The sequence below is a fragment of the Anticarsia gemmatalis genome, chromosome 10, assembly GCF_050436995.1.
Source record: "Anticarsia gemmatalis isolate Benzon Research Colony breed Stoneville strain chromosome 10, ilAntGemm2 primary, whole genome shotgun sequence".
Classification (NCBI taxonomy): domain Eukaryota; kingdom Metazoa; phylum Arthropoda; class Insecta; order Lepidoptera; family Erebidae; genus Anticarsia; species Anticarsia gemmatalis.
The window spans coordinates 7,281,571-7,301,463 of record NC_134754.1 but is presented as its reverse complement, the minus strand read 5'-3'; the positions used below and the strand labels follow the sequence as shown (position 1 = coordinate 7,301,463).

At 34.0% G+C, this 19,893-nt stretch overlaps 1 protein-coding gene across 2 annotated transcripts; it reads right to left on the bottom strand.

Moving 5' to 3' along the window:
• Positions 1-7,140: 7,140 nt before the first annotated feature.
• On the bottom strand, positions 7,141-19,792 carry LOC142976070 (uncharacterized). Of its 2 annotated transcripts, XM_076119279.1 has the most exons (7): positions 19,658-19,792; positions 18,411-18,790; positions 11,744-11,988; positions 10,899-10,987; positions 9,916-10,109; positions 8,428-8,567; positions 7,141-8,301 (listed from the first exon to the last, which is right to left on the bottom strand). In XM_076119279.1, the coding sequence occupies exons 2-7, from the start codon at positions 18,479-18,481 to the stop codon at positions 8,126-8,128; spliced, it is 915 nt and encodes a 304-aa protein (XP_075975394.1). In that variant the 5' UTR covers positions 18,482-18,790; positions 19,658-19,792; the 3' UTR covers positions 7,141-8,125. The 2 variants fall into 2 exon arrangements, with proteins under 2 accessions (XP_075975394.1, XP_075975395.1); XM_076119280.1 differs by lacking the exons at positions 18,411-18,790; positions 19,658-19,792 and adding an exon at positions 12,157-12,309.
• Positions 19,793-19,893: the final 101 nt, after the last annotated feature.

Here is a 19,893-nt window from a genome sequence, read left to right as displayed (position 1 = left end):
CTACCAAATTCAGTATTCAAAGTCTAAAATGAAACATTTGAGTACCTAAAATCAGGCAAATTCCTTTGACGAAGTATTTAAACTAAGTACATATTAAGCACTAGTGACGCTACGTTAGGTTGGTTAAGCACATAAGTACAACGTCAAATGTCAGGGGTCAATTTAGACCGGGGTCCGTTTAGTCCTTTGCTGAATTCTGCAGGATAATTAACGCTACTATCACTCCAACCGCTATCGTTGACAACGGACCTACGGATGTGTATTTACTAGTTAGTAGGTAGTTACCAAATGAACATAGACTTTCTAATATCATGCGACAACACATGCAAGCATTAGTTTGCATTGCGATAAAACGTTGTGAGTACAAGCTTTATAGTGTATCTACTTACTAAGTCAATACCTGATCAAGGTAGATTGTACTAAAACGTTGAACACATTGGAAACAGTTTGTCAGACGCATAAAGCCGTAGAACTTAGTTGGAGGGAACTTATGATGTCGCTCGAGTTCTACGTGGATCAGCGAAACGATCCGTAGCTCTGCACCACATTGCACCGTTGCACATGGAAATAGTTCCTTGTTCTAATTGCAAGTCTAATACGGTGAGTGAGTTTATTGTGACAGCAAGTTTTACCTAAAAATATATCTTGCCTGCTACTGACTGAATGGTTTTAAATGATTATTAACAGTTAACCATTATCGTCATTGTTTTTAAGCAAAAAATATTAAAGTGGAATTAACTATTTAAATATTCTTTTTTATTGATTCTAATAATTTAAATATTTAATGTGAGTTACGAGTCGAGTGATACGATTACTAAGTTCATATTTATGATAATTTAAGGTAACGATATTTTCTAGGTTACTGCTTCTATTTATATTATGATAGCAGATTTTTAAAATGCAAAGTTATCCAATCGCTATTCGCTAATAGTGTAGTGGGATTACTAAAATGCATAAAGTTTTAATGCTATCTAGTACATAATGAAGTATGGAGGGAGGGATTTCCAATAACAGTTTACGAGGTCTCTGCACAATGAGTCATCAGTCACACAAAGCCGGTAATTCAACCAGGACGTCGCCCTGTTATCCGGATATAACGTTGCAACCCGCCTCTACGTAGTACCTCGCCGCCTGCACTAATCGCATGTACTCAATAAACGGTAAGCTTCGCAACTATCTGCTGACCAAATACAAACAATTAGCTATATAATCATTAATTTCCCGCTAATCTGAACCTGTCATTCATCCGACATCTTGATCGGATCACTCAAACCTTCAGTTTGTTCAATTAATAGCTAACAATCATACTAGGATTGTCAATTAAATCAGTAGAAAGCGCTTTAATCCCGGTCGGATACTGGACACAATTATTCATCAGTAGAACAAAGCCGGGTAATCCGGCCATATTGACCGGTTTGGTGGCGTCGCCGCACCCCTTTCGCTGTGTATACTCGCCCTTATTTGCTATTCAATAACGATAATGACAGTGGGTGTCCAAAGGGCATGGTTAACCGACGTTAAATTCCATTTTGTTACCGCGTACGCTCCTCTTCTTCGTCGTTACATTATTTAAATAAGTATTATTATCATTAGTCTCGAAGTTCGGTATTGATGTCTAGATTAAACGCGCTCGTTTAAGCTAAATTGGAAAATATCGCGTCAGTCATAAAGTTTATAGGACTTTAAATAAATTGCCTTCATTTATTACCGAGGATTTAGTTAAGTGTCCGAAAAAGCCATATTGCTATTATCATAAAGAAGAATTACTAATATAGAAAAAGGGAAAGCGTTATATTGCCGGAGAGGGAACCATTAAAATTGAGAAAATAGCTAATCGGTGCCGTACTTTACTCCATATGAATATGATCACTCTGGCTTTATAGTCCTGGGAGGCGGTTAAATATTACTTAGTCTAATGAGTACTTATTAGCATTTTAATTGCGGAAAATGATGTTAGAGAATTGTATTTGTGACACATGAAGAAGAGTATTTTTTGTGTATACACGAACTGTAACGTTCAGAATGTATCTGTTTGTACACTGTCGAAACATTTAAGTTATGAAAGAGCAACGAACGTAGGATGAAACTAGAAGTCGACGAACCACTTAACACGACTAAGTTTTCAACTTTACGACAGATTATATGACTTGCACTTCAGGCGCATAATGTTTCGTAATAAATACACGAACATACAAAATACTCCGGCTCCTCACACTAATATATGTGTATATGTTACTGTAAAAGCCCGAACGGTGGTAAATCCTAAGATTTTCCGGTATAACCTAAGATTTACCAACTCGCAATGGTAAAAGTCCGAATAATTATTTTATTTCGAACTTTTACGTATATTCACTTGATGATATCGAGATGTCGCCGGAGCCCCGCTTCGCGGGGCTCCTCCTTCTGGGTGGTTAAAAAAAAATAACCACGAAGGCTAAGGTGGGAGCTTCGCTTCGCTCGCTCCCACCTTAGCCTTCTAACCTAACCTACCCATGTCGCTATGCCCAAAACTCCTTCTTTATAACTATGTCACAGTATATAATTATACCCTGAAATAGTTATAAACATAGTTATGAAGGAGGATTTTTTTATATATCGTAACATAGTTTTTAAATTCTGGCTTGTTCGGACTTTTACCACTGAGCGTTGGTAAATCTTAGGTTTTACCGGAAAATCTTAGGATTTACCACAGTTCGGGCTTTTACAGTAACATATACGTATATAGGTACTACTTGTTTGAAATGCGTCTATTGACATCAAACCACTTATGTGGAAAAGCTAAAAAAGATTCCATTCATGATATGTATTGCGAGTTCTCTCTTCGCAAAACTGATAAATAAAAAATAACTTCTGTGTAGCTCTAGGTGGAAGGCTTTCTAGCAAATGGCTTTAAAAATATTTCATTTCTGGAATTGTTTCGAGTCAGAAATAGCACCAAGTGACAGTTAAACTGATGTGTTCTGCTGGGAAACTGGGAGCGGTACATTTATTAAATGTCTCGGGTTAAAAACAGACCAACTAGACTAGACGAAGTCATCCAGAGAAGTGATAACGAAGCTTTCATTTTGGTAATCGAAAATTTACTCAAAGTTCTTGAATTAATAAAATATAACACGTTTATTTCGTAGTTTATATAGCCTTATGATACATACAAGTGTTTGGTAGCCATACGTAGCATGCAGGTCCTACGAAGCAGTACGTGACCTGACTGGGAAGAAATTCGATTGCTCGCGCGGTTGGTCGGTGCGATCATCCCGAATCAATTTGAGATTAGATCTAAATTTCATTTGAAATCGATACTACATTTAAGTTTAAAGCGTAGTAGCTATGAAAAAATGTTAAGGTTCACGAGTAATAGATAAATGGGTTTAGGTTCCTTTTATTGTTTATTTTATCCGTTAGAGGTTTACACGCAATGCATTTTATTTATGACAGTAGTTTACAACCGAAACAAAAAAACATCAATAATTAAACCGGTATCAACGGAAAATTCTGTCTCTCATTCACAAAGGTTATTAGAGCGTCGAAAATAATTAAATCAATATGTCCCTAGATTTAGAATTCATTACACCTAAACTAGATGTTGGTGTTCGGACGCTGATCGATCGTCTCTATCAAGATAATAATTACCTACAACCCGAACGACTAAATCCACCCCGGGTTTGATTTTATGGATGAATGGAAGACGTAACTGTCAGATGTTTGAAATTTGGTAGAGGCAACGAAAGGGATTTAATTAGAAGGAGAGGCTTTTTGCTTTTCTAATTTGTCATAAATAAATCAAGATAACTTTGAATAGATCGAGATAAGCTAAACGTTACGATACAATCAACGTTCAGCGGCAAATTGGACGATTCTTCACAATATTAATAGTTTCTTTAAATAAAACTTCAGGCTAGACTTAAGTCTTTGAAAATTTCTTAAACGTAAACACATTTTCTATTTTATTAGTGTAATTAAAATGATCGGAGTTTGTTTGACATTGAGGCGTTTGGTTTGTTCACGTTGTGTCGACACTTCAGTTTCATCTTAATAAGAACAAAGGGTTCCAATATCCATTATAATATCTGAACCAGCTGTTTCAAATTAACCCATAACTGTTTAATTAATTTTCATCTCTGTAGACCCAGGAGAGGTATAGTGGTATAAGTTCGTGGATATACAACAAAATATGAAATACATTTGAAGTAGTTGCTAAACTTATTAAAATATTTAATTGATTTAAGCCTTGTTGGGATAAAATCGTTATTACAACATTGGCTATTATTTAATCGAATATTAATTGTTGCTAATTTTTATAAATATGTTGTTATGTATCGAATAGTTATATTGTTTGCATTTTTACACATGTTTATGAGGTAAACATGTGTACTGTACATAAAGGATGTACATTCTACGTACATGCTATGCAATAAGTAAATTAGATAGGCTATATTTCGACAAAGGTATATTTTTTAATAGGTACTTACCTTTATTCCGTTGATTTTGTTACAAACCCAACATAAAGTACCTAAGTATATAAAGTGAACCAATACTGTTGTTTCTTTTATTATTACGATACATTATTTGAATAACATAATATATTATGACTAATTAGGAAAGTTTAACATGCTCTTACTGCTTTAGTCAATGAAATATTGTCTGTATAAGTATTAAGATAAGCGGACTGAAAATCTGATGTAGGCCACCAAATTAAAAGTGACACCCCGAGTCATTCGAGTTTGCAAAAAACTTTAATTCTTACTCAAGGTATTTCCTTTTCAGACGACAAAATTAGGCTTCCCTTAAAAGCCGCGGGCGCGAACGCAAATCCGATTTGAGTAATGAAACGAGACTAATTAAAAAGTCGGAAGAAAAATTGTGAGAAAACAAGGCTTTATTTTTTAGAACTTATTATGCCTTTGAAGTAGGTGTTATGAGTCGCGATTTCGGTACCTACTTAAACGGACTTTTGGTAAATAAAAACTGTTTGTAACTGGTATGGAAATAAAATTATTTGAAATGTAGGCGTGGCGTGGCGCCCACGCGAACTATACCTACACGTGGTGCCATGCGACGTAATAAAAACGCACCAAACTTCTTGTGAAAAATATAAAATGCAATTAATAAGCGTTCCATTGTTCGCTTCCAAAGCACACAACTCGAGTCACTGCGCCGTGTATGGTGACTCCAAAATGTTACAACCTTTAATTTCAAAAAGGTAGATACTGAGATAGTCTGATCCTCTAATGATAACATACATATGTCTGTGCATTGAAAAGATTAGGTACTCTAAATTAACACGGAGGTATTGGTAATACTTATTGACGAATATATTAGCCAATGATTACAGTTACTGTTGACCGTTACAGACTGCATTAAGCTTATAACAATTGTCAACTCTACAAAGGCAAAATTACAAGCAGTTGAAGCAAACTTAATTTATCCCTATGAAAATTCCTTTCAGTTGCTATGTAATTACCGTATTTATGAAAGCCGTAAACCGATACCGATTCCAACTGTTACCATGCGAGGTTTTACATAACGTGACCTTACTAAATCGACAGGGCGCCGACGAATTACAACAGAACAGGGAAGCTATAAACTTCCAAAGCTGCCATGCGAAAGGTTCGTGCGTTAGATCGCGTGCCAGCCTACGATACAGGTACCTCACTGCCTATAACAATATAACTTGTTCACCTTGTTTTGATCCCACCAAGTAACTTTCAACCCACAAAACCCGAACTCTTATCTATTTTTGCTAAAACTATATCCATGTTAGTAAAACTTGACGGTGACATGATATCTAGTTCTCATATTTTTCTGATATTACATTATATACATATTTTAGCTGTAAAATCTTATTTATGGTCGTGAGTTTCGGCGTTGTGAACGAATAGAAAAGGCAATTGCTACATGGAATTGTGAAATAAGAGCACATCGTCACAGTAATTCTCCGTGTAATCAAATAAAACCAAAATAAACGCCTACCGAGAAGATATCATAAACGTCACTGAACTTTCTGGAAAAAAAATATGGTAGAGATAGACCATTGATATGACAACTACTTACGTTCTATCATTTTGGATCCGTTTTTCCCCATAGATGTTAAGAAAAGTAACGCTAATGCTTTTTCATTAACTAACATAATATTTTTTATGAAAAATAAACAATGTTCATGTTATATTTTGATAAATAACCTAAATATGCTTCTACCCATATTTTACATTATAAGTTCGTTTACGTTATTAGCCATTAGGAAAAAAACGCTATAGCATTATGGTTGGTTAATCTCATAAAAATAGGTAAAGCTTTAAAAAACACAATGCTCAGTAATCGGTGTAATGTACACGAACGTTTGTCACGCAAGGGGAACTTATTTAACTGCCAGTGATTTATTATAAAAAACTAACGTTCGTGCCTGACGATATACAATCGACAGTACATAAAATATCGTCATCGTTTATAATAATACAGTTCCTTTTGTTCGATGTTAGTTTATATTTTCTTTTTATTTGATACCAAGTTGTTTTAATTTTTTGCTAAAGTGGAATAGGTACGTACTGCATTTCTTAATAGATTGAAAGGGACTATTATAAATGTATGTCGATCATACGTGGATTAACTTAATTCAGCGCAATGGAGACCACATATGAAAACTAGAACGTGGCAGGAAACACACCAAGGTAGTGCTTTGGAGGCAGCGAGTCTGAGTGACTCGCTAAAGATATTTCCATTTAAGAACAAGTTTGTCTCTGGCATCTGGTAACATCTTTCTTCATAATAATATTAGACATATTTCTTATATGTTTTGTAGTCGTGTAGGTATGACAGTTATAGTTAACATGAAGAAAAATGTTACATAGGCTTACCAGATTTGATAAATTATCACTTTTAAAATGTACTCAAACCAACTTAAGTACATGACCAGTATCAGCCAGTGTAGTCTAAACGGCTGTAAACTCAATATAATTTTTACAGGCTATTTGAAATGTAGAAGTTGGTCTGAGAACCTACTACATAAACTAAAAAGCAAAGTCACATTTATCTAAAAATCGTAATTAATTTATTCCACAAAAGGTATTGTTAATGCCTCGAATAATTTAGAAAATTTATAAGATATAGTTCAGAAAAGATGGTTAACAATAAATTAAACACCAGTTTGAAGAGTGTAGATCAACAATATTTATTAATTCAATATTATGTTAAATTCTGTGCGTAGATTGTTACGGAATTATGGATAAGGTACAAGAAGACTGTTACATCTAAATACAATCTTATAACTTCTGCTCAAATATTATATTTATTATGCAAACCACAATCTATTTTTATGCATAACTTTTACTACAAAAATATTTTAAATAAGTCTTAATCCTTAATACTTCCATCATTACACCATTCATATAATTTAGAAAATATATATGAATACTTTTTATATAATAAATAATATCACAAAAATCCATATTAGAAAACATAATTCATGCACTCAATAATATATTTACATACAGTTCATACATTGTATAAGTCACAAAATATCGTCTAATATGTATATTTAAAATGTTATTACTTAAAAATACCATGATTACAAAATATAACTATTAATATCAATGAAGTTACTTTATATATCTGATGGTATTTTATAAAACTAAACATAATATGCAAAAAGAATCGAATACATAGGACACAAGAGAACTAGGACAGAACACTTTACCCTAACTATATGTTATAGACAATTAATCTTAACAATTACATGACCTACATGCGACACGCTTATATTAGTGGAATATCAAAGCAGAAAACATTTCAAGATGGTTTAATACGGAGTTTCACACAGAAACACTTTCTTGCTGTCAATCTACTTCCCATAAAAATCATACGTTTGATGAACTCGTCTATATAACTCACAGTACACTTCACGGCACCGGCTATCTCAAAACTAACAAGTCTGAACACTTCAAAGATCCCTGTAGTAGAAAACTTACGTCACAAAAACATACGGCTATCTGAAAACTGCTTAGTCGTAGCCGGAAGGGCTCGTACGCTATTGTGCGTCAAAAAACACGAACGTGTATTATTTAAATCCTTATAAATGAGTTACGACTTTAACATACAGATAGATACTAAAACGTAACCCTATGTGACGTCTTCACATGGACGTGGGAGACCAGAAATTCATTTCGCGCAACTCTGAAGGTTTCGGACGATAGGCTTGTGATGGCTTGGCCGGCTTGGCGGCTTGAGCGGCCGCCTCGTTAGACATGTTGACGGGTTCCCTCTTACGGGGTGCAGGGCCAAGATTTTCTACTGATTCCGCAAGACGACCTGAAATGCCAGAAATGAAATATTAGGTACATTATCCTGACAGTGTTGACCGTTTATATTATATAGAAACTTATCAAGTACAACATAAAGTCTGTAGGTAAATACGTAGATTAATAAAATATTTACCATGCGTAATATCAATAGCATCCTCCTCGGCTAAAGTGGAAGTAGATGTGGCGAGGTCTCTCTTGAAGCCCAGCAGGGCCATAGTCAACCAGGATCGATTAGGAGAGTCCTCTGAAGGCTCGAAGGGAGATGTGAAATAACTGTAACAGAGAAAGTAAAAATAATATAAGATAAACATATAAAAAAAACTAGTACCAAGATATGCAAGTACCTAAAATGTTATCTTCTAATACTAAACGATAACACGATATTAACGACACGTACCTAATAAGAATTTCACAAATAAGACTTGTCATTGTGCGTAGGCGGCTTTATTGATTTGAGATAACTGTATGAAATTAGGACATATTTTGTTGCGACATTCGCGTTTCCTACAATCTTATCTTAAACTGCACGCGTGAGCAATACGAATGCATATTTGACGCAAATTGAAATTGCCTTGAAGAGTAAAAAGAACACGACATTTAGCAACCTTGATCGATTAGTTTTAATTTCGAATGTAAGAACGTTCTAGAAGAATAAAACAAAGCAATAAATGAATTGTGGGTGTGTCAAAACGAGTTACCTACAAGACCGGTTGAGATCGCGATACACAAATTAATATACACTACACAGGTCACTATTGACGTAAATGTCGCATACAAAACAGGTAAGTCCAACCAAACAGGTTTATTTTGAAAATATTCAACACTATACCGGTTGCAAAGTTAATGATTCGAATTTTGTACCTATTAAATTAAGAAGTTACTATTTTCTTTTATATTCTGAACTGAGATGTGAACAAGTTAAGAAAATATATTTAGATTTTATTTTTTACCCGAAATGAATAGAGGCTGCGTCTATGTTAGAACCCTGCAATACTTAAAACAGTAGACACAGTTTGATACGTACTACACTTCTAGCAGTTATTAATTGAATAAAATGAACTAGTGAATTTACAGTTAACATAGATTTTATCAATATTTTATATTTACCCTTGCAACTGCATTGTGTTCATTTCTAACGTTAACAATCGAAAACGATACGTCCATCGCAACATTAACTGAAACCGAGACATTTCATTGGTTTGAAGCAGGTGCAGTGTAATAAATGGTCTGACCTTATATTTCGAATGAATATTAAGAGATCGTTGCAAATATAGTTAACGGATGATGTGGTGTATTAAAGTTATAAAGCCCTTCTAGCTTGCTATCAGGCTACAGTGCGAGCTGGTTTTATTGAAATTAGCCAACTGTGCAGGACTGGTTTCTGTTCAAGTTTGTGCACAATACCCAGGTACTCTAAACCCGGTGGAACGACAAACAGACACTACCAGTTTCGTGTCGGCAAATTATCGCACGCAGAGCACGTAGGTACAGCTTTACCAGAACCGCGAATTTCTTTGACAGGAAAGTTCAGGAAAGATCTTCATTCTACCCAGGAAACGAACCCATTACCGATCTTTTGTACACACTACTAGAAACTCAAGTATAGTGATGTAATACTAACCGGTTAGCGTGGAACCGCCTGCGTGAGTTGGGGCTGCCGGGCGGCGTGTGCGCGGGCGTGGCGGGGAGCGACTTGCTGCCGCGCCGGTGCATCAGGTTGTACTGCCCCATGTCCGGCGGAGACGACTCCTCCTCCTCGGGGGACGCGATCGTGAACCCGCGGGAAGACTTCGACGATATCAACTTGTGCGCGACCTGTAGCACACAAACCATACCAAAATTAGTTTAACTGCCATTTAAATTAGGTTGTCAATGCCAGTTTTTGGTAAGGTATTACCATAGTCTGTCATGTGTAAATGATCTAGTAATGCGAATAAAACTACAACCGTTTTGCTCACTTAACATAGTGTCATATAGAGGGTAGCTATATGTTAATCGACTAACATTCTTGCGAATAAAACAAATCACTAAACTAGCTTACTCATTCGCGACAACTTAGAAGTATAAACAGTTATTAACACACTGTTTGCTTTCTCATAACATCTTTTAATTAAAGTTTATCAATATGTCATCTTTAGCACGTTACAAGTCTAAAGATCACCTACTAACTGATGAAATATTACATGAGTCTTTCAGAACTATGTCCGTGCCCCGTCAGTAGAACGCACTGATATACCAGTTAACAAGGTCTACTTTAATATGCACATGGACCCCTCTTGCCGATTACACTGCCTTATCTACGAACAAGGTGGCCATGTTGTGAATAATCTTGTTTATTACCTACTTTTTAAATAAAAAATACGATAATATACTAAAGTTATTATAAACAAGAGATAACAATTATTATTTAAATGCTAGTATCGGAGAATCAGTGAACAATATTGTAAAATATAAGTAATTTTACAGCCGGAATATATAATAACGGCTTAAGTAAAAAACTAACCCTAACATTATATTTGGCTTTGAAACTTTGTATATTAAATACAATTTTGGTAAGCCGAAGTGTGTCAGTGAACATGAAGTCAGTAGTATCCAGTCACTAACCTTGACAATCGAGTTGCCGCAAGCCGCGCCTTCGCCTTTGAAGCCGTCGTCCACACCCGCCGGCTTCGGCTTAGACGTCACCGAGTTAACTGAAAGTAAACAAGCACAATTTAGTTGAGACGTTGCAATACGCGATGAATGCGACCGCTCGCTGTAACTAAGCTACGAGTTACATCATGTGTTGAGATATCCACATATTTACATACACTGTACTGTTTATTTATGAACATTCAAACACTGGGAATTACGACACAGACATGAAAACATTATTTTAATAACAAGAGAAAATAAACCTACTCGATATGAGATAGAGGGAGAGAGAGAATTTAATCATCATCATGTTAAAAATGATTGCAAAGGAAATTCCGCTGAATTGTTTTTGTTTTGTTTTTTTAAAACGACGAATATTGAGCTGCTCATTATTGTTATTGTTTTTGTATAGGAATACAAGTCCGAAACAACACCCAAGCAATGAGAACAAGTTTCTTCCAGAGTTTTCCTATCAATCGCTAATTCATTAAGAGTAATATCAACTAATTGAATCTATTAAGGTTAATAACAAAAGAGCCATAACTCAACAGATGTTAGACATTATTGACCATTCACAGCGTGATTTAACTGATCAGATATCAATTCAGTATTTATTGGTTTATTATTGCACAAATAGGTACTACTCAATTCTAAGAAATTAAGTGCCATAAAGTAAAATAACTAAGAAGCACAATATTATTCCGAAAAAAAAACAAGACTGGTCTGTAGGTAAATTGGAAGCATTCACACGAGTCAGACAACACACAATGTCAATGTCATACGATAACCTTTTAAAATGTTCAATAAGGTCTCACCAGCTGTGTTGATCGGCGGGATGCCGTGCATCACATCTTGACACGGTTTCGTGTGCTTCGACCAGTCTTTCTCCTTGATGGTGTTGTAAGCGGGGGCGGCCTTGATGTCTTTGATCTGCTCGCTGAACACTTTAGGAACATCCTTCTCTATGATCGGCTTGCCAAACAGTACATCGGTCTTAGGGTATCGAATGAAGAACGAGTCCTCCAACGCCGGGGGTGATCCCGCGAACGCATCGAACTCTCTGTAGACAACATAGAATGACATGTTAATATAATATAACAAACTGAAATCCGAGAGGAAACTTGCAGTCACTGTAGTAGTTATGAACAATAGAGATTACATGTATTGGTATAAACAGTTAATCCAATTATTATTGTCGGACAATCTTTAAACAATCCACAACACTTACGATAAGATGTTGTTGAACTGCGCCACCATATTCCTTTTCCTAAACATCTTTGTGAATATTTGCAAACAAAATTCTAGAAATGTTTCACCGGTCTCTAGTCGCGTGTATCTCAAAATACCGCTACAATGTGATTATTTTTATTTTGCAAAAAAAGTCTTTGGATCTATTGAACGAATTCAATAGATGGCGCTTAACACTGTGCAAAACTGTAAAATAACTTCACTACTGATAAATACCCGAGCGTGTTTTCTTGTTATATACCCTAGCAACTTAACACGCCGTTATATCTTCTAGTGATAAGAGGCAAGTACACAATGGAGACGTCACTTTGAAAAATAAGTTTAATAACATACCGATAATACGTCACAATATAACGACCAATGGCAACGGCTCATTAGCGTACTCCCCTCTTTCAAACAAACATGTCACGCGGTATGTATGTTTAGTAGAGGTTAAAGACAGAAGCTCAGAATAGCACGCAGCGAATGTACTTGATCTTGGCAATTGTAAAATGTTCTCTCTCCGCCTATTCTTCCACGAATATAGAATTCATGATGTCATTAACATCCACAACATTTGTATTACGTATAAAAATGTAAATAGGCTTAAAATAGAAGTGGGCACGATATTACTGAGAACTAGCCAATATCCGCAAACAAAAACAAAGGCTATGTTCGCCTATCTATTTTTCTTTTTCCTTCTAATTTCAAGATACTTATTACATTAAAAATAATTTCCTTATTAAGATGAATGGAGGAAACCCATTGAAATCTTGCTGAACTAAGTGAACCTATGATCTGGTTAAAAGTATAATGTAGTTTAATTTAATGTTATTTTACTCTGGGAAATCTGTTACTGTGGCAATATATTTATTTTTAAACTAAGAGATGCGTATTTAAGAAGCTCCTCAGGCGTGTGAAATTAATCAGAACTGAATGAAACAAAACTTTAGTAAAAATGTCCAGATCAACAACAATGATATACAAAATATTTACACTGTAAAAGAAATAAAAGGAATCATAATAAACCATTCGCAAAAACTTTTGGTAGAAATATTATAGTTAACTCTTATCTCCAAAACATAATAATAAAAATACAAATCCTGATATCAAACTACATGTGGGGTGAAAGATTATAACCATAAGCCCAGCTCTTACACTCTCAACAAACATTGACATTGCGATTAAGTATCGTATTACGTGTCGTTACTGAGACGTGTTATTTATATTGATAAAGAATACCATATAATAATAGAACTCAGACATCTGTTTATAACAATACGTTATCAGATTAAGGCGATAGGCCGACAACTATTCAATCAATCTCTTGTTCTTTTGCATACTTACATACATTCACAATATCACGTTTTTTCCCTAAGGGAGAGACCAAAGAACGCCACTTTGTACGATCCTCACAAACATCCCTTGCTTCATTCACATCCATACATCTTGTCATACAGGTCCATCGGATACGAGTACTACGCATCTGACCTTTTTCATTGACCAGTGTGTGTTTCTTGTTCCCTTAGATATTTTAAAACGTAATGAAAGATAATAAGTTCTTCGTTCACTAGTACCACTTTTGTGGGTTAACGTCTGCGAACGTTTTTTCATATTCAGTCACCATTGAGTTTCATTTGTAAAACGATGAAATTGTCAGGAATGAGTTGTTTAAAAATAGTTTAACACATTTTTTCAGGGCTTGCAACAATCCCTAATCCGTACTTTGCCAAAGTGGTGGACTTCAAGCCAAACCTTCCCTCGTTTGAGAAGGGTTTCTTGCCATGCAGTGACTGTGGGATTGTTACGCGGTAAAAAAGAGTTTTTTTTTACAATACTGCATATTATGTACCAAACATTTCAAATTTTGTAACAAAACATCACAGTAATCCTGATTAATCATATTATTTGTGCATGAGTAAGCGCACAATGACATAACTACATCAATCTTTCAACTCAAATCATATCACACAAAGACCGATAAGGTATAATGAATAACCGAAGTGAATCCAACTTTAATGTCATGAACAAATACATAAAAATATTCATATCATATGATTGTGTACAATCCATTGCAACTTCGATATCACTTTCTAAAGCGCATGTTTGGTGTCTTTTATAATTTTATGAAAGTTAATTTATACTAAGGTCAAATAATAAACGCCAGTCAGAGACGTCATAGGGCTAATTAAAACGACTTTAAGTTTAAAAATTATCACACAATGTAACCAACGTTAATCGGCTAAATACCACAATCAAAATATGCACAGTAATATTTTTTTGTCTATTAGCTACTTACGTAATGACTACATTATAGTAATGGAAAATCAATAATATTTAATAGCCTGCTATTTGTTAGGTACTTACATTAAATATACTTAAACAACGTGCAATTATGCAAATCATATTTTCTACCTGAGTGTACCCAAAGAGACATTATCAAAGATTGATTGCGTGACGTCACAAACGTCCTTACAGGTGTAATGGCACGAAACCAAATTGCTATATAAATATTTTTTAATTTTGAATACATAACTATTGAAGACTTACTAATAGCCATAATTGCCGATGCTGTGGCTAAAGTCAATGCAAACATAACGACACTAAAAATTGTGATTAGGGTATCATAACTTTATCAGTAAACAAAGTAATGTGATCAGTGCATCAGAGTAAATGTAGAAATACTTGGAAACGTGTCAGGTGACGTGCCTTTGAGCCCCACCCCCGTGTTTACGTAGAGCTGACGGCTTTATTCCGCAAGCCGTAAGTTGTAACCGGTTGACCTCGCCACTTCTTCGTACTCACCACTGTTTACTTGGACGTGTGCATGAAAAACAAATACCGACGTCACATGAACCTTCTCCATTGAGTATAAACACACACTGACCTGATATAAGAATGGACGGGTCTTGAAATAAATTGGCACTTCGCCTATTTCTTTGTATTTGCTTATTAGCTGGCGTGCAGCTAGCTGCATTAACTGCTATCCCAAACGAGATGCTGGGAATTGTTCAAACCCAAATAACTCAATTTCGGACTTTGCAGAGTCAATGAAATTTTCATTTTAGGGCCAATTATCAAGCTGTTTACTAATAACTCCCATACTAAATAGTGAAACCGAAATCGGCCTTTCATTGCCTTGATATCGTTGCCCAATGGTTGTTATTCAAATGGCAATTTACTCGATCCATTTCGATGCATGTGCATTGTGCACATTACTAGATTGCCAACAATACAAGCTTGAGACCATTGAATGGCTTTGTAATGAGTGCAACCAATTGTTAACCACTACCACTCCATCGTTAATTCATTTGAAATTACAATGCACCAGACCTAATTAAGTTTTTAATTTACTGCATCTCTGCGATAATAACAAACATAGAGCAAAATTACTTGTTGAAATCGTTGGTATAAAATTATAGTTATCTCTAGCATAAAGTATTAATAAAGGCATAATGATTTCAGATGATGACGTGTTAATGTTGGTGTTTCTTTACTTGAGAAAAGGCATCTTTGTTTACAAACTGTTTGTCGAAAAAAAATCAGTAGCAAGAAGATATTAAATTAACAAATACCAGAATAACAATCTCCCTAGATGTAGATGTAATAGCATTTGATGCAAAATCTAATTATTATCAATACGATGACGGCTTTCAAGAGCTATATTTAAAATGTTTATAAATAACAAAGTAATGTGTATAGATTAACGATTATTGTAACAGCAAATAGAACCACACTATGACGTCGGAGTCGAGCCTCTACGTATAATCTTTATCTAAGCAACAAAAACAAGTTATTGTGTACTATTTCAGAAGCGTTAAAAAATATACAAACACATTGATCACGTTTTACAACAGGTTTTGGAAAGCCCAAGCGATAAAATCCACGTAATATTTATGTAAGTAATTACCTACATCTTGTAAATCGTGTGCGATATACGTTGCAATATAAATCATATTCATTTACTTATCAGCATCCGTCTACGTTGAATTATTATCAGAGATATAGGTACAGCTAGATAAAACAACATTGTTCTAGATTTTCGCTAAATTACTCGCTTAATTTTCCATAATATCTTCTAAAATTTAGCCTATTATACATTTTAGCCAGCAGGTATTACAAAATAACATTATTATTGTTTAGGTTCTGAAATTTTGACTAAAGTGGCATATATGTATAACACTTGAGCTAAGACACTAACGTGAAACAAAATATTGGTAGACCACTTAAAACAATGCGACTATTTGTCTTTCCTCTATTGTATTGCATTGTCTAAGACACTTATAAGTGGAAAGTTGGTTCATCAAACTTTGCTATCAAAGATACACTGAGTAGTATTAACTATTAAGTTTAACTCATATTAGTTCAAGAGATAAATATTTTATTATCAACTTACTATCCACAGCTATGGATATTTATTGGATTAATTAGCCATATAATAACAAATTCATAGTTATGCCGCGATCATGGAATTTTACGAAGTTATTAATAGACATTAAATAGCGCTGTGACAAACAATGATGAAGGTTTTCCTAGTTCAATTGGAGTTAATAAACGGCAGTGGAAAGTAACAAACGGTAATCAAGTGGAAACGAGATGTACCTATCTAGAATTGTAACTGAATCTTAAACATCAATAAATCGAAATAGTCGAGTTTGCAAAATATTTTTTTTTCTGCAACTTTTTTTATACTCTTCAGTAGAGATAGTAAGTACCACCCTATAAAAAAGATGAGCTGCCAAAAAAAATGCTACGTATTTCAACACTATTTTTACCAGCTATTTTTAATTCTAACGTTAGTAATAGGTACGCACTTCGTTTTTTTAACCTAGCTTTAACAAAAGTATGGATGAATAAGGAATATACATATACAATAGGCGACTATATCCTCTGTCTCCCAAATACAATACGCCAAGCTGCGTAAGAGCTTATTGTTGGCGGTTTGCCCAAGAATATCAAATATCCTAAAATATACACATATTTCGAAACAGCTTTCCGTTCGGGAATTATACAAGGTCTTTGAACGGTAACTAAGGAACTAGCCTCTTTAAAATTTCCCGAGTTATTTTTTAAACTATCGCGTGATTATTTATTTTGTATTGAATATGTAGGTACATAGCTACCAATATTATCAGAACTACTTTGACCTTTGTTGGGGTTATTAATTTTTTTAAAGATAACATATTAATCATTACATAATTATGAAAATATTTAAAGTCAAGGTAATATAATAACTAAAAGAAACTCAGAAATGCAGTCCATATTTAAAACCTATATTAAGTAAAGACAGGGCTTTAAAACACGGATTAAATATGGATTAATATTTTTTTTCATTTTATTCATTTCAAATGAAAATGATGTAATGAAAATGGGTGGAATGTTAATGATGTCGCAAAATAGGGTTTTGTACTGATTATATTGCCAACAGTAGACACCTCAAAAGTGATTATTCTCAATAACAAGTATAATATTTTTGACCCGAAACAATATTTATAAATAACAGTGATATCACAACTTTTATCATCATCACTCAACTTTAAGTGCTTGGAAACAGATAAGCTATTAATAATAATAACAAATTAAAGATATAATATGAACAAAAAACTCTTATCTGCAATAAATTATACATGTTCAATCACTGTATAAAGATTAAGCAGTATGTCAATTTTATCAAATGTATGTTTAATTTAAAATTGGAGTGGAGACATCATAATTATTCTAAATCTAAGGCCTAAATCCTAATTAAAATAAAAACAGCAAAGAGGTAACACTCTAACTATAGACAGGTACTGATCTTTTCAAATTTAAATAACTATTTTTGTTCAATAAATAAATAGTAGTATTTTATATCCATACAGCATAAAGTACCTATAATAAATCCATTTCAATAAATCACAGGTAAGGTACCTACATGTTTTAATTTCACACTTGTTAAGTGGCAAGCCCATTAAATGCAGCATTCAAACAAATTGTAACCTTATTCCTAAGGTAGTAAAACATAAAACTGATAGAGAAATATGCCATTGAATGCAATGCCTGCCAAGAACGCAATAGAATGGTTTATAGTGCATTCTAATAATACTTTGGCATTTCATTTAACAGACTGGAAGCTAAGTACTAGCAACTATGACCTACATACTTTTAAGAACATAACATAGATTTATTTTTTTAGAATGAAATAAAAAGAACTGTGATACCAATGACAATATATGAAATTCTGAAATCAAACAAAATGAAAAATATAAAATTACTCACTTTACAGGTTTACTCTTCATCCAAGAAGGTATTGTGAATCCATCCTTAATTTCAGGGTCACTTGAAGCCATTTTGTTCTCTTTGCAAATAATGTAGAAGTCAAATGAAATATTTAAATTTAAAATAACTTATCAATACAATAAAAAGACTGTTGTTGTCTTGGGTGCACATATAACACTGAATGTTTTATTATCTTGAGCAGAAATGATAAGATTGTTTCAGTTGGCAATATTGACTGACAACATTGAAACAAAAAAAGTGCAAAGAAAAAAATGTAGTATAACAATAGAAGAGATTATTAACTAAAAAATTAACTAAATTAGTGCTCAAGACACTCTTGGGGATTCACTAGACTTCATTGAAATGGAAGACGAAGCCATCTGGAACAATAAAAAAATATTATAATACATTATCTACGCTGATTTTATCAGTTTCTGATGTTCTATGTAAGTTGTTTAAATTTGAAGGCTATCATCAACATCTCAACAAAATCATTGACAACCTACATAAATACCACAGACAAAATATTATTGTAGATGAATTACCTACACAATATTTCTCATGATTAATCAATAATAAAGCTAATATTTTCCTTGTTTGGTATTTAGTATTTGAGTATAGAAAGATCAATGCTATGAGAACCTATAAAACTCTATACATGATAAATCTAACATGAGCTATTGACCTAGATTGACTTTCCCTGTGTTATTTACTCAGGAAAGTCATCCTGCAATAAACAAATGCCATATTCCGACCATCAGGCTTTATTGAACTAGCTAATTAAATGTTGCATGGTCTCAATTAATACAAAATGTAAAAGTTACACCTATAACCTTCAGTATCATAACAAATATATAAACAATGATAATCAACATATCACTAGTTTACATGCATAGCGACATGCATCAATCACGAGGCGCCTTCACGAGGCTTAAACGTATGTTCGCAATTCTCAATGCCATTAGAACAGCATCACATAATTAACGAATGATTGAAGGTATGTTACGTATAATGTTTTTGTAGTAAACTTTTCAAAATACCACGCGATAAAACACGGCAAAGAATAGTATAATCTTGATATTCATATAAATAAAACCAAAATTAAATTGTAAACATTAGAAGGGAATAAATTTAGTAAATAAGACATGTGTTACCTATGTTATTTTGATTGGGCATAACAAATGTACCAGGAAATGAATATCTTTAATCAAATATAGCAGAATTGACAAACAATAAGGACAACTTACAGTTTCAAGGGTGATATTTGAAGCTCCGAATATAAACAGCATTTCGATAAAAGCCACAACTCAAATGCGATCACGAGCAAACAAGGCAATGAAAATGGCAGGCAGACAAATTGGCAGTATTTGGCAGGTATAGACAACACAATTCAGAAACCACATTTTTCGTGCAAGCAACCCTGATCGGTAAAATCGACTAGATATATGAATGTTACCAAGGAAATAATAAATGGAACAAACAT

What these genes read in the sequence shown, in the direction of transcription:
- LOC142976070 (XM_076119279.1), bottom strand. Translation starts at nt 18,481, where the DNA reads ATGGCTTCAAGTGACCCTGAAATTAAGGATGGATTCACAATACCTTCT. An exon ending in AGGCGGTTCCACGCTAACCG is followed by an intron (nt 8,568 to 9,915) that starts GTTAGTATTACA and finishes TCTCTGTTACAG; the next exon opens with TTATTTCACATCTCCCTTCG. An exon ending in TGCTATTGATATTACGCATG is followed by an intron (nt 8,302 to 8,427) that starts GTAAATATTTTA and finishes CTGGCATTTCAG; the next exon opens with GTCGTCTTGCGGAATCAGTA.